We start from the raw sequence: 13,042 nt of genomic DNA on the forward strand, positions 1-13,042 counted from the left end.
CTCCGATTGGCTCCTGAGGAATCCTAATGTGAAGCGGGACAGAAAGATAAAACTGTTTGAGATTAAAGGTTTATAAATCCATTAAATAGCCCCTATCTGCTTTCATTACAGGGCAGAATGAGGTGAACTTAGGCAAAGGACGTTAAGTTTTGCTTATTTTTAAACAGTGTGTGCAGACAATAATGAAGAAATGAGAATAAACTGATGTAGGAAAACATGTTTAACGTAAACCCAGCAACCATGAGTAATTCTGAGCTAGTCATAGAGTTTGTTTTATGTTACTCATGGATCAAATGTTGCGTTAAACTGTCTCAAATGTATTGCAAGTTGTAAAATAATGTGAAAATGACATTTGAAAAATGGAAATAATACACAAATTATTAACAATCAGAAAAAATGACAATAAACTACTAAAAACAACCCTCTGAGTTATAGTTTTGTGGCAGTTTCCCCAGATCACATAGCTTTAATTCAATTCTTAATCACAATGTTTCAATCAGTACTAAATATGCCAGTGTGAATTTCAGGGAAATGTACATCATATTTTTATTATTTTTCAAGTGCCGGAATAATGAAATAAAGATTTTTTTGTTACACTGTCAGAAGATTGGATAGAAGAAGATAAGGTCACTCATAGGGAATTAAAATGGTTCACAGAGAGGCAGAAATACAATAACAGGAGAATGTCACAGATAACTTTTCAATGTAAGCACATTTGACAAAAAAACTCTCGCCAAAGAAATCCACTTTTAAAAAAAAAATCTCTGAGGAAAAGGGAATTCATAATGGATAGGCTTCCAGAACTTAAAATAACAGAACTATTAACAAAAACATCCTTAGATATTAAATCAGCGATTCTAAAACATTTGCTTGCGATCCCTTTAAAACAAAGCTATGTCGCCTCGCCACCTCAAATGATTGCATATTAAGCCTACAGGTTGCAACCAGTTCAACAAAAACAATTTCTTATTTATTTTTGCTTTGTTTCATCTGAAAATGTGTTCACAAAAAAAATTAGGTAAACAATTAGAGGTACATCTAAAATAAAACAAAATGATGTACAATAGAAAGGTGTTCTTTTCTGCTTTGCTGTCCTCTTGTGTCCTGATCTGCAGGTCAGGAACCGCTGCGTTATATCATCCAACAGGCAGTGAAAAACAATCCACTGCCTCCCAGTGGGAACCCTCCCATAGTTCCCAGGTGGTCCCCCTGTGAGTGCACTACTGCTGGATGATCCCCCCCCCCCCACCTCCCCCCTCCCCCCCACCCTCCCCCTCCCCCTCCCCAGGTGCACACAGCTGCCCCCTGGAGTCTGAACACATGTAGGAACATCAGCAGGTGGGGGTCTGATATGAGGGTCTGTGATGGAGTGTCTCCCCCTACTGGACACTCCTGTGTGTCCTCTGAGTCAGAGAGAGAGTGAGAAAGAGATTCTAATGGATGTTTTTTAAATGTGAAATAGCAATCTGAGGGAAATTCAGGCAAATTACATTCAGTCTTTAAATACTCCACTGAAGTCTTGTTTATTGACCCTTTATTGTCCCTGCTTCTTTAAATCATAACTGAAAAATGCAGTCCTTTGTAGCCTGGTTTATATTTGAAAGGAAACCTGGATCATGTAAGCGTTGCCACGCTTTATTTACTGTTTTCTTTCTTTGGGTTAAAAGGGCAGGGTTTGTTTTGTGTCAAATTAACTGAAAGGAATTAGAAATCAAGAATGAATTAAGTGTTTTCATGGTGTGGTTCTGGTTGTTTGGTGTGTGTGTGTGTGTGTGTGTGTGTGTGTGTGTGTGTGTGTGTGTGTGTGTGTGTGTGTGTGTGTGTGTGTGTGTGTGTGTGTGTGTGTGTGTGTGTGTGTGTGTGTGTGTGTGTGTGTGTGTGTGTGTGTGTGTGTGTGTGGAGGGGCTTTTATTATTGTGTATTATTGCAACCACTGATGGGCAGAATGATTGTGTATTTAAATGGCCTACAATCAATCAAGATTTTAATTGTTTTAAATAGATACTTTAGGCTTCATCTTTCTTTAAATGTTGGTAGAATAAGATCTATTATGGCAGAATTATAATAATTCAGACTTTGTGGAGGAAAGGTACCTGTTCTTATAAAGAATCACATGATTTGTGTACTATTAATACTTGTGAATACATTATAGAACTAATGTTGGCCTATGGGCTAGAAGTTTTTATTCCTGCCAGGAAAAACATTTTAAAAATCTTTATCAGAGATTGAAATGCAGGCCTGTCATGCTCACACTGTTTTGAAGAAAAGTTCATTTAAAAATATAATGAAAATACAGATCCTCCTCCTGCCCCTGTATGTCGCCATGGGGGAGCCACTAGGCCACGCTGTGCGCATCGCTCTGCTCTCCAGGAAGTTCTGCTTTAAACAAAATATCCACCTGGCCTTTTTGTATATATTGTTTTCCTTCCTTTTTTATTACTGCCTGAATTAAAAGGTGTAGAGAGTAGAAAGACACAGCAGGAGTCCATGCCGTCTCGAGGAAAGTGTTCCGGGTGAGTATAGAGTACAAATCTCACAAACATTCTGTTCTAAATGGCACATGGATATATAACTATCATGTTGTCTTTTTGCAAATGTCAGTATGATAAGGCAGTTTGACTTCACTAATGACTTTATTGTTGATTCATCAGCTAAAAAGGTCTTCATGAATCCATCAGTACAAATGTTGGTTTATCTTTCTGCATGGTCTTTAACCTCCTCTGATGTGGTCACTTCCTTTTTAGTTCATCAGGGAGATCTACTCATGGGACCACATGACCTCTGACCTTTTTTTTAAAGGGTTTAAAAGGGCATCTGGATAACAATCCATTCATTTATGTAACTAAACATTTGCAATTTATTGAAGTGATGAACTACAAGTTACATAATGACTTTACAACTCATGATTCTGGGTTGTAAAAAATGGAAAAACATGTGAACCTTAGTATTAATGACCTCATTGACATTACAAGCTATACAGATTTATGACTAGAAAGCCTTTATTGGAGATAAAAAGCTGTTATAATTCATGGCTCACAGCTATCTCTTCTTGTAAATGATGCTAACCAATAATGGACTCTTTATAAAGAGTGCCTTATTGAAAATAACATCTAAATGTGTTTTATATTTTCCCTGGAAGAAATATACCTGAACCACAAAGAGATATAACAATACTGTCATTGTTCTAAAAATACTGAAGCACATGTTTCTGAGGGAAACAGATCAGTTCATTTTCCCTGTGAGTTACAGCAGCTTTTAGGCTCACTTATCTCCGTGTTTCGTGCGCTTTGTTTGGATACATTTATAACCTGTCCTAACCCTGAAATCACGTCTCGGTGGTTTAGAAAATCAGCATCAAAGGCGTGTTTGTTCCTCCTAAATGTCCTTTTTTCAGAAGTGTCTGTTTGCACGTTACTTACAAGTCACCATTCCGGTGTAAACATGTTATCCTCGCGCTTTGATGCCTCCCAAACCTCCGAGCTTCAGCCAGCGAACAAGGGATCAATATGTAAATCGACTCAGACTTTCTCTGCGACGCCTGCGTCCATGGGAGGCGATAAGCTTGGGAAAAAATAGACTGGAGTTAGTTAAGAGGCATAGGGATTATTATCCCAAACTTGCCCCGGGGTTCTGGCTCTCCTGAGCGCAACCGGACCGGCGTCTGTTCACCGCGGCCGGATAGGACCTGCAGGGCCCCGGGGCGCAGACTGACAGGCTCCCCGGGGGCCCCCACCACCACGACCCGCTCAGGATGGAGATTATAGGGTGGCAACGCGGCTGGTATCTCTGTGAACACACACACACACACACGCACACACACACACACATGCACATGGAAGGAGGTGAGATGATGGTGGAGTGCCCGCGGCAGCAGCCATGCCCATGGAGATTGAAGCCTGAGCCTCACACGGCTATCACACACCCCGCAGAACACACACTCCCCAGCCCCGTGTGATGAGCAGATACAAACCAACTTTGTTCGGCTGACAAAGAGGCAATTGTTGGCTGAAAGGTCATTCGTCCTTAGGCTCCACAACAGCAAGTACAGCTCGAGAAGATAAACAAAAATGTCCTATCTGCACTGAGGGGGCTTTGATAAACCAGCTTTAAGAGATCAACATGATGATGTGGAATGAAATGAAGACTTTGTGCTCCCATTGTCAGAAAAGTCCTTGGACTTCCCCTTAAGATGTATCTATTATGACTCACTACAATAACTCCTTTTCATTAGATCAGCTGAAATACAAACAGACGACACAAAAAAATCAGATAGAAGATACTTTTATTTATTCTTTAAATGTTCTTAATATCTCTCTATACAGCATTATCTCAGGGTATAAATAATCTTTTACATCTACATTATATTTTTCAATTCTTTTTTTGGTACAGCAGGGTTTTTCTTTCTACTCACAGGTCAAGACAAACCAAGACATTGCACAGACACAGATTATTTTCGATACAAACATCATATTATTCCCACAACAAAGTGAAATCATTTCGATACTTTGACCAGGATTGGATTTGACGTACATACAGTTAGGGTTAGGGTTTATTGATGCTCTGGGTGGTGCACCAGTAAAGAAATTCAAACAAGTATTGAGTCATTACAATCAGCAACATGAGACTGGAACTTAAGAACATCAGACTGAATGATGGGAGATTGTTTGTTTTTTTCAGGACCGAAGCAATCAGACCACTTCCTGTTTCCTCCAATAGTTCTCTCTCCTCACGACTGGCTGACGGCTGCAGCGGGGGCGGCGTTAGCAGCGCCCATACGCAGCAGTTCCTTCCTCTGCGTGAGGATGACGTCGAAGCTGCTCTGCAGGCGGTTCTGCTGCTCCTGGATGCGGCTCTGCAGGGTGCGGACCCAGCGGATCAGCGCCAGGCGGCGGTACATGGTCAGCTGCACCTGGTGCTTCTCCATCTCCTGGGCCTTGAAGCGCTCGCGGTCTCGCAGCGTCCACACCGCATCCATCAGCTCAGGGATCTCCCCGTCTGAGTCAGAGGAGCAGTTGTCGTCTTCTTTCTCTTCCGCTCCTTCCTCCAGAAGATTTCCTAGGTTGCTTCCTGTCAGAGACTTGCGGGCGAAGCTTCTGCGTCGCCCGACCGAGTCTCCGTCACCGTTTCGGTTCGCGTCACTTTCATTGTGGTTGGACCTCGGTTCCCCAACGCCGATGCGGTCCCAGCCTCCCATGAGCGTCCCTTCGCCTCCAATGTCCATGTTGAGGGAGGACATGCTTCCGCCAGACCGTTGGCTGAACTCAGACTCAGAGTCGCTGTCGCCCCATTCGTCACCGTCTTCCAGCGCCGCCTCGTTTTCATCTTCCTCCTTTCCTCTGAAACCCGAGCTGCTTTTCCTCCTCTGCTGCTCCCTTTTCTCTCTTTGCTTCTCCTCATGCCGGTATATCAGCTCCTTCCTCTCCTCTTCCTGCATCCTACCTTCCTCCGCTCCGTCAGGGGGCACTCGACCATAACCGTCATCCCCACACTCGATTTCGGGCAGGGGCTCCAGGGGGCTCCAGCAGGGCATGCGGGAGCGAGGGGACAGGACGCCTGAGTTGTTGTGGTACCCAGAAGAGGAGGAGGAGTACGGAGGGTCACGACCAACCGGATCCAAGCTGCGGGGGCGGACCTGGTTTCGGTTCTCGTCTCCGCCTCCATGACCCGTGGAGCCATCGTTATCTTTGCCCGACAGGAAGTTGAAGTTGCCGTCTTTGTCACACTTCCTGTTTTGCAGCGAGGAAGAGGAGCCATTGTTGGAGACTCCTTGCCCGGCGTAGGCCGAGTTCAGATGCTGGTCCTGATGGTGCAGCATCACTGACCTCGACTGAGCCTCACTGAAACGACAAGGGACAGAACGTTAAAAGACCCGAAGAACCTCAACCTCAGATTCACACTCTTAATTAAGTTCTTACTTGTGTTTCAAAGAAAAAACATATTTGGCTTATGTTGTTATAATGTTTACCTTGAGTACATATCAGTTAAGTATCAATTTGGTATCTGTACCAAGTTGTATAGGTGCTAGCATCCAAACATTTCAAATGCTACCCAGAAAGCAAATCAGCAGGTCTTGCAATCAGAAGCACAAAAGCTCCTCTGTGTTGATGTATTGAAGTTGAACGTTCTTCTTCACAGTGGCTCTGTTTCTTTCACAAGTTTCAATTCCTTACAAAACACATCTCATCTATTGCTGTTAAACTTTCTTATCTTGGTTAATGGCACTTCCCTCAAGTTTGAGAGTAGTCAAAACAAGCTTTCAACTGCATTAGTAGCCAACGATAAAGTGACCTCGACAAAACATTTCTGCAAGTTGTTGTGCACAAGCATGATTCAAAACTAGAAACTGCATAGAAGATACACAAAAGTCACCAGCAGCCTTAAAAGCGATGGTACTTTTTGGAAAATGTTCATCAGAAATGTTGAGTATCTGCCTTAAAAACAACACAATGCGAGAACAATTTAATTGATATGGATGAGGAGCAACTATAAAACGAATGAAAAAGAAAATTATAATCTTGTTGCCACCCAGCGCACGCACGCACGCACACACACACACACACACACACACACACACACACACACACACACACACACACACACACACACAACACTCCTTGTTTATAACGTCTAGAAGGCTGGTCTGCACACTCCACTTCTATTAGCATCAAATATGTACATGTCTCCTCAGAATGGAAATTTCTCTAATCCTGACTTCAGGCTGCTGTCAGTCAATCCCTCTCCTCTCCTATCCCCTTCTCTCCTCTCACGCGCGTTCACGTGGTGCTGAAGGACAGAGACGGTGGCTTTGTCGGGAACGCGCATAGCAGGCACAGACAGATGCTTGACGATCACGAGGAAAACAATATAATTCTCCGTGTAAACATCGACACATTTTTCGTGTCAGAGCTGAATTTGACATGTGAAACAATCAACAGGGTGCAACCGAAAAAAACCGCAGTCTGATTTAAATGAGTAGGCTACATCTGCGTTTAACACATGTAAAAACACCAGCACGCGATAAAAATTAAATAAACATTATACCGAAATAGTCCTGCTGCAGGGTGGAGGTTTCTTATCTGTACAAAAAGATGCTTGTTTTTGCTCGGACTACGGCAGAAATCAGAAAAAAGGCGACCAATGGCGTTCAGCGGCTGCATGTTTCCGGATTAGTGTTGAATAGGCTATAATGTGGAAAAAACACGACTGATTTAGCTCTTAATCCATCTACAGCGAACCGGAATGGTTAAAAAATGACTCGATATTTACTGTTAGTGATGAAATGCAGGAAAAAAGGGAATATTGAATGTGCGTTGGGCGTTATGTAACGCTCACCCCATATCAGTGCTGTGTCCTCTGTCGGCAAAAACAACCTCAGCTTCCTCTCATCCCCTGCGTGCAAATGACCGACACTGAGCCGTGTGAATATTATTATTTTTGAATGTTCTTACCTTATTTCCTAGTCTGTTCGGCAGAGACGCTGAATTCCCTCCCAATTTGTTCTCCTCCTCCTCCGATCCCTCCTATGTGATGTTTATTTCCCTCTTCCTCTCTCCTCCTCCTCCTCCCCCTCCTCCTCCTCTCACTGCTACTGTGGTTCTGAGGGGAATAATTCCAGCACTTCCTAAACTGGGCTGGGACTGCAGGAAGATGGAAACCGTGGAGAATGAATGGGAACAATGGGCTGTCATGGTACTCTGAGTCATCTGCTGGAATAACGGTATGACTGTGCACTGCAGCAGCAGGCCTACATACTTTTAGTAAAAGAGTGTAGGAATACTCTGTTACAAGTAAAAGTCCTGCATTCAAAATGTTACTCAAGTAAATGTACAAAAAAGTATTGGCATCAAAATGTATTTTAAGTACCAAAGTAAAAGTAATAATTCTGCAGATTGGTCCATTTCTTAATGATATTAAATGTTTTGATTATAATTATTGATGCATTAAAGTGTTATCAAAGCTGGTAAAGGTGCAGCTAGTTTGAATTACTTTATATACTGCATGGTAGATGGTGAATTTACTCCAGGTGTAACTAAAGTCTTATTTAAGTGTTGATTATATTTCCCATCATGAATCCAAATCTGCAAAGTAATAAAATATTTTCAATAAATGTGGTGAAGTAAAAGTACATGATTTACATCTGAATTGCAGTGTGTTGCAAGTACAAATAAGCATCAGATTGAAATACTTAAGTAAAGCACAAGAATCTTAAAACTTTACTTAAGTCTACAGTACTTGTGTAAATGTACTTAGTTACTTCCCACACATTTCAATAAATCGTTTGTGGGGTTTCTTTTAACAAAAAAAGTAAATAACTAAATTGGAAATGCTTGAAGTGACATCTACTGTCAACAAAAATTCAAAAATGAAACCAGCTTTCTAGTGTCAAAGCTAAAATCATTACCAAAATCATGCTTACTAGGATTTTGTTCAAATAAAAAACGTTTTTGTTGACAGTAGATGTAACTTCAAGCATTTCCAATTTAGTTATTTACTTTTTTTGTTAAAAAAAATATACATTCAGCATTAACAGCTTATTTTATTGTTTAATCATTCTTTCACATGAAATTATATGGCACAAAGTCTACAGTTGGAATCAGACACTGTTTAATTAGTGGATTTCCACATACTAGGAATATTCCTTGATGTTTTTGTGCAACTATAAATACAATGCAAAAGTCAAGAGCCATAATATAAAAATAAACATTAGAAGAAGAGAAAAAACAAGTTTAAAAATATGCTTTAAAAGGTGGAAGAGCTTTCCTGTTTCATGCATGAATGTGCAAAATATTGACATGGGGTTTTGCAAGAGTTCACAGTATTAAGCCTAAAATAGAAGAATATGTGCAAGTCATGAGTCAATGACAAGAAATCAAGACATGTAAGGACAAACATTGTTTTCACTTACTAGAAACAAAACATCATCGGTTTTTAAACCAGATTTTTCTCTCCTTGTTCTTCTTACTTAACTCAAGAAGCAAGGTCATCAGGCCTTTCCTCTAATGGTAGTCAGAAAGCATTCTGGGAAATGGAGGAAATAAAACAGTAAATACGGAGTAGAAAAATCACACATTTCCTGGCAGGCATTGAACATATCAAGCTGAGTGTTGAAGGACGGATATTTTAGAAATGTTATCATAACATATACAAGTAAAGAGGTGTTTGAGGCATCAAACTGTTACCCACAATGCAATACTGACAGGCAACGTCATATCTCCAGTCCGCTCAAATTGAGAACTGCAGAATTTGTTGCAGTGTGATATTTCTCAAAACTGGTGACGGACTGCTTTTGTGATTGTCAATCTCAGATCTAAGAGCATGGCAGTTGAGAAATTGTGTATGTGTGTGTGTGTGTGTGTGTGTGTGTGTGTGTGTGTGTGTGTGTGTGTGTGTGTGGTGTGTGTGTGTGTGTGTGTGTGTGTGTGTGTGTGTGTGTGTGTGTGTGTGCAAGTGTGCAAGTGTGCTTTCTAGAGGTGTGTGTGCGGTATAGAGAGGCTACATCAGACAGACTTAACAAGTGTTCCCTGTCTCTCTCCAGCCTATTCTCATCCCCCTGACATGTCGTCGCTGGCGGCAGAAGAAAAAATAAAACTTGCGTCCTCCTCCTCCTCTTTCTACACACACACACACACACACACATACTAACAAACACACATTTCTATCCCTATCTAGGCCCTCACCCCCCCTTTCTCCTTCAACAACATCCCCATTCAAGTGCATCAGCTCCAGGCGTCCTTCCTCCCACCCCCTTCCCCTCTGCCTCCCCCTCGTTCACCAGTAGCCTAAGCACATAAAAAATACATCAAACACAGCCGCCCGCCCAAGGCCTCGTCACACGCAAAATCATCTCTCCCTCCATCTCTCTCTCTCAAAAAAGGAAAATCCAAGTTACAAAAGACGACCGCTGAGGACACTGATAGGAGAGATAGGCTGAACCCTGGTGGACTGAGGGTCGTCTGTGAGGCCTCCTGGGGGGGGGAGGGGGGGGGGGGGGGAGATTATTGTAATGTTAACACTAACCTCCGCCCTTTCCCACACACAAAAAAAGAAGCATGACTTACCTTGTGCATAATAAGACCTTGTTTGGATTGTACACAGCCTGCAGCCCCCTGACCCACTTCCCTCAGTTCAGCTTCCACATCTGCTGCAGCACCAGTCTCGGCTGTGACAGTGGCCGAGGGCATCCGGCAGCACCCATGGGCCCCACTGTCAGATCCCCGGTGCTGAGACTGTAAAGAGAGGCCTGCCGGACCTCCAGTTCACAGCCAGCGCTCTTAAAAAAATCACCCAAATCAGCCAAGACGTGCTAAATTGAACCACTAATCCAGCGCGGGGGTTTGTTTTCTGCACTAATTATACACTTTTATTTTAGAGCATAGATGCGAGTAGACGTACAATGCAGACGTCATGACACAAGCTGCACACCACCCCTGGGTGCTGCAGCTCATGTTTCTCTTCAATTATTCCACCCTCTGTCCTCTCTCCTCCTCATAATCTGAATAAAACCAGATCCGTGTCCTCTAGATATTTAGAAGCCGGGCCTCGGTGCCAAAACATGTAACCTTCCTCCTCTTTCAAGTGTGGTGGGAGTTGGGTTCAAGGGGGGGGGGGGGGGAGGTTGGCTTTACTGGGTTGACCTCGCAATTCCCTCTGGGGGTTAAACAAAGTTGTGAAATTCAGTTTGGGAGTACGACGGGGAAGAGAATTATGCTTGAATTAGCCAACAACTTGCAGACGTTATTAAATTCTCATTAGAGTTGATTTCTTGACCCGGCAAACAGACCCGTAGGATTCAGAATTAAGTCTTTATCTCGATTAATTGCGTTGTAATGGCTCAAAAATAATGACAGAGGAAGCTCCACAGTGAAAATCTATCACGTTATTCCCTTTGCCCGAAGCCTCTTGGCTCTTAAAATCTCACAGAAATCCAGAGTCTTAGATAAACAGAGAAAACTGAGGCTTTGACAAAGGTAGAAATGTAATCGCTGCTTTAACAACACCAGGATTAAGCTGGACGGCCTGCAGGTACGGCAGCTCGCTATGGGAGGGGCCCACCATGGGGTTCATTCCAGACCCTCCTGGCGTTGGCCCCTAATGATGTGTAATGGGGCCTCCTGCGCCCGCTCCTAACCCCGGGACCTTCTCCTAATCACCGTGGCTACTAATGAGATGGAGAGACATGAAAGCGCTCGTTAGAAAGAAGACCCTAGCCTTTAATGCCGGCCTATTATTAGCCACTTAGCAAATCATTAGTCTCTAAACTGCGATTACGCTTTAAAGCTCGAAGAAAAAGTGAAATGAAAGGAGTTTTGAAGATTTACAGCGAAGGACAGGTGAAGCGGAACTCTCAATGCTCTCCAAAAAACAACCAGGAAGTAAAGCTGGTTGGACTATGTTATGATCTCCATTTGTCTTTTGTATTGCTTTCCTTTGGTGTGCAGTCCTCCTGAGAGTATTGTAAAAGATACTCGTCTCATCTTAAGTCAAGTGGTGACCATAAGTCAGAGCAGGGAATGAAGATACACCCTCTTATCTGAGGCCTGATCTATAGTGTTAGAGGTATGGTTGTGTGAAAGAGCGAAATGGGAAACAGATTCTACTTTGAAATGCGAAATCTGCAAAAGGCACAGAGAGGTAACACTGATAGAAAAGGTCTCACTTGGGTTATTAAATTATCCATGCTTTACTAATTTCCTTGACAAATAGATTGGATTTTTACTGAAAAGTACCAATAGTCAAATAAAAAGCAAATGAAGTGGCGCAAAACAGTAGTCAGTAAAACATTTGACGTCAATACAGGAGAGAATGAAAACAAGACTAGGCCTTGCCTTGCCTTATTAGTATGTTTCAATACCCAAACTACTCAAAATATTTAGTACGTGCCAATACATACATGTATGCAAGTAATACCAGGATGTCCTGTTGCATATGTTCACATTTTGCAGGATACAAGCCAGGGTAAAAGCTTTAAAGCACAATAATGAAGATGTACAGTATGTCCCAATTGCAGTTCTACTGAATGCATCAGTGTGTACTTTGTATGGGCAGCTACAGAGAAAACTGAGCCTCCAAGACACTGTTAGAGTCTACAGCAGTGGTTCTCAAACTTTTTCTGTATGATTTTCTATGGGGTTGAGATCTGGAGACTGGCTAGGCCACTCCAGGACCTTGAAATGCTTCTTACGAAGCCACTCCTTCGTTGCCCGGGCGGTGTGTTTGGGATCATTGTCATGCTGAAAGACCCAGCCACGTTTCATCTTCAATGCCCTTGCCGATGGAAGGAGGTTGTCACTCAAAATCTCACGATACATGGCCCCATTCATTCTTTCCTTTACACGGATTAGTCGTCCTGGTCCCTTTGCAGAAAAACAGCCCCAAAGCATGATGTTTCCACCCCCATGTTTCACAGTAGGTATGGTGTTCTTTGGATGCAACTCAGCATTCTTTCTCCTCCAAACACGTCTAGTTGAGTTTTTACCAAAAAGTTCTATTTTGGTTTCATCTGACCATAGGCGGCGCTTGAGGCTCTGGTTTGGGAAGGCTAAATAACTTTTTTTTTACCCGACGCTGCCCGCCCCCGGCGTCTATAGGAAAGAGATCAACTCAGCGCCATATAGATACATATTTTTTCCGGTGCCGGAGAGGAGGTTCGACCAGCCGGACCAGCTGGAGAGAGAAACCCTGGTTTGATTTACCGAGTTGATAACCAGCGTCGTAGGACCGCTTAGCGAGAACTCGTTTGTTAGGGTTAGTTAAGATAACTCAAACATATCCAGGGTCTGTTGAACTGGCTTCGTAGTACAGTTTACTGGTGGCTGCATAGCAGTGCTAATGTCAAAGACACAAACATTATACATTATATTTTTATTTTACCAGGATGCAGTGACACAAATATTTGGGAAGGCTTAGCCTTCCCTAGCCTACAGTACCCGCCGCCCCTGCATATGACATTCTCCCAATCCTCTTCTGGATCCTCTAAATGCTCTCTAGTAAACTTCAGATGGGCCTGGACATGTACTGGCTTAAGCAGGGGGACACGTCTGGC

At 42.8% G+C, this 13,042-nt stretch overlaps 1 protein-coding gene across 2 annotated transcripts; it reads right to left on the bottom strand.

Moving 5' to 3' along the window:
• Positions 1-4,265: 4,265 nt before the first annotated feature.
• LOC117545379 (UPF0500 protein C1orf216 homolog) lies at positions 4,266-7,606 on the bottom strand. 2 transcript variants are annotated; one of them, XM_034215124.1, is made up of 2 exons: positions 7,449-7,606; positions 4,266-5,837 (listed from the first exon to the last, which is right to left on the bottom strand). In XM_034215124.1, the coding sequence occupies exon 2, from the start codon at positions 5,813-5,815 to the stop codon at positions 4,727-4,729; it is 1,089 nt and encodes a 362-aa protein (XP_034071015.1). In that variant the 5' UTR covers positions 5,816-5,837; positions 7,449-7,606; the 3' UTR covers positions 4,266-4,726. The 2 variants fall into 2 exon arrangements, with proteins under 2 accessions (XP_034071015.1, XP_034071014.1); XM_034215123.1 differs by lacking the exon at positions 7,449-7,606 and adding an exon at positions 7,333-7,431.
• Positions 7,607-13,042: the final 5,436 nt, after the last annotated feature.

Source organism: Gymnodraco acuticeps, unplaced genomic scaffold, assembly GCF_902827175.1.
Source record: "Gymnodraco acuticeps unplaced genomic scaffold, fGymAcu1.1, whole genome shotgun sequence".
Taxonomy (NCBI): Eukaryota; Metazoa; Chordata; class Actinopteri; order Perciformes; family Bathydraconidae; genus Gymnodraco; species Gymnodraco acuticeps.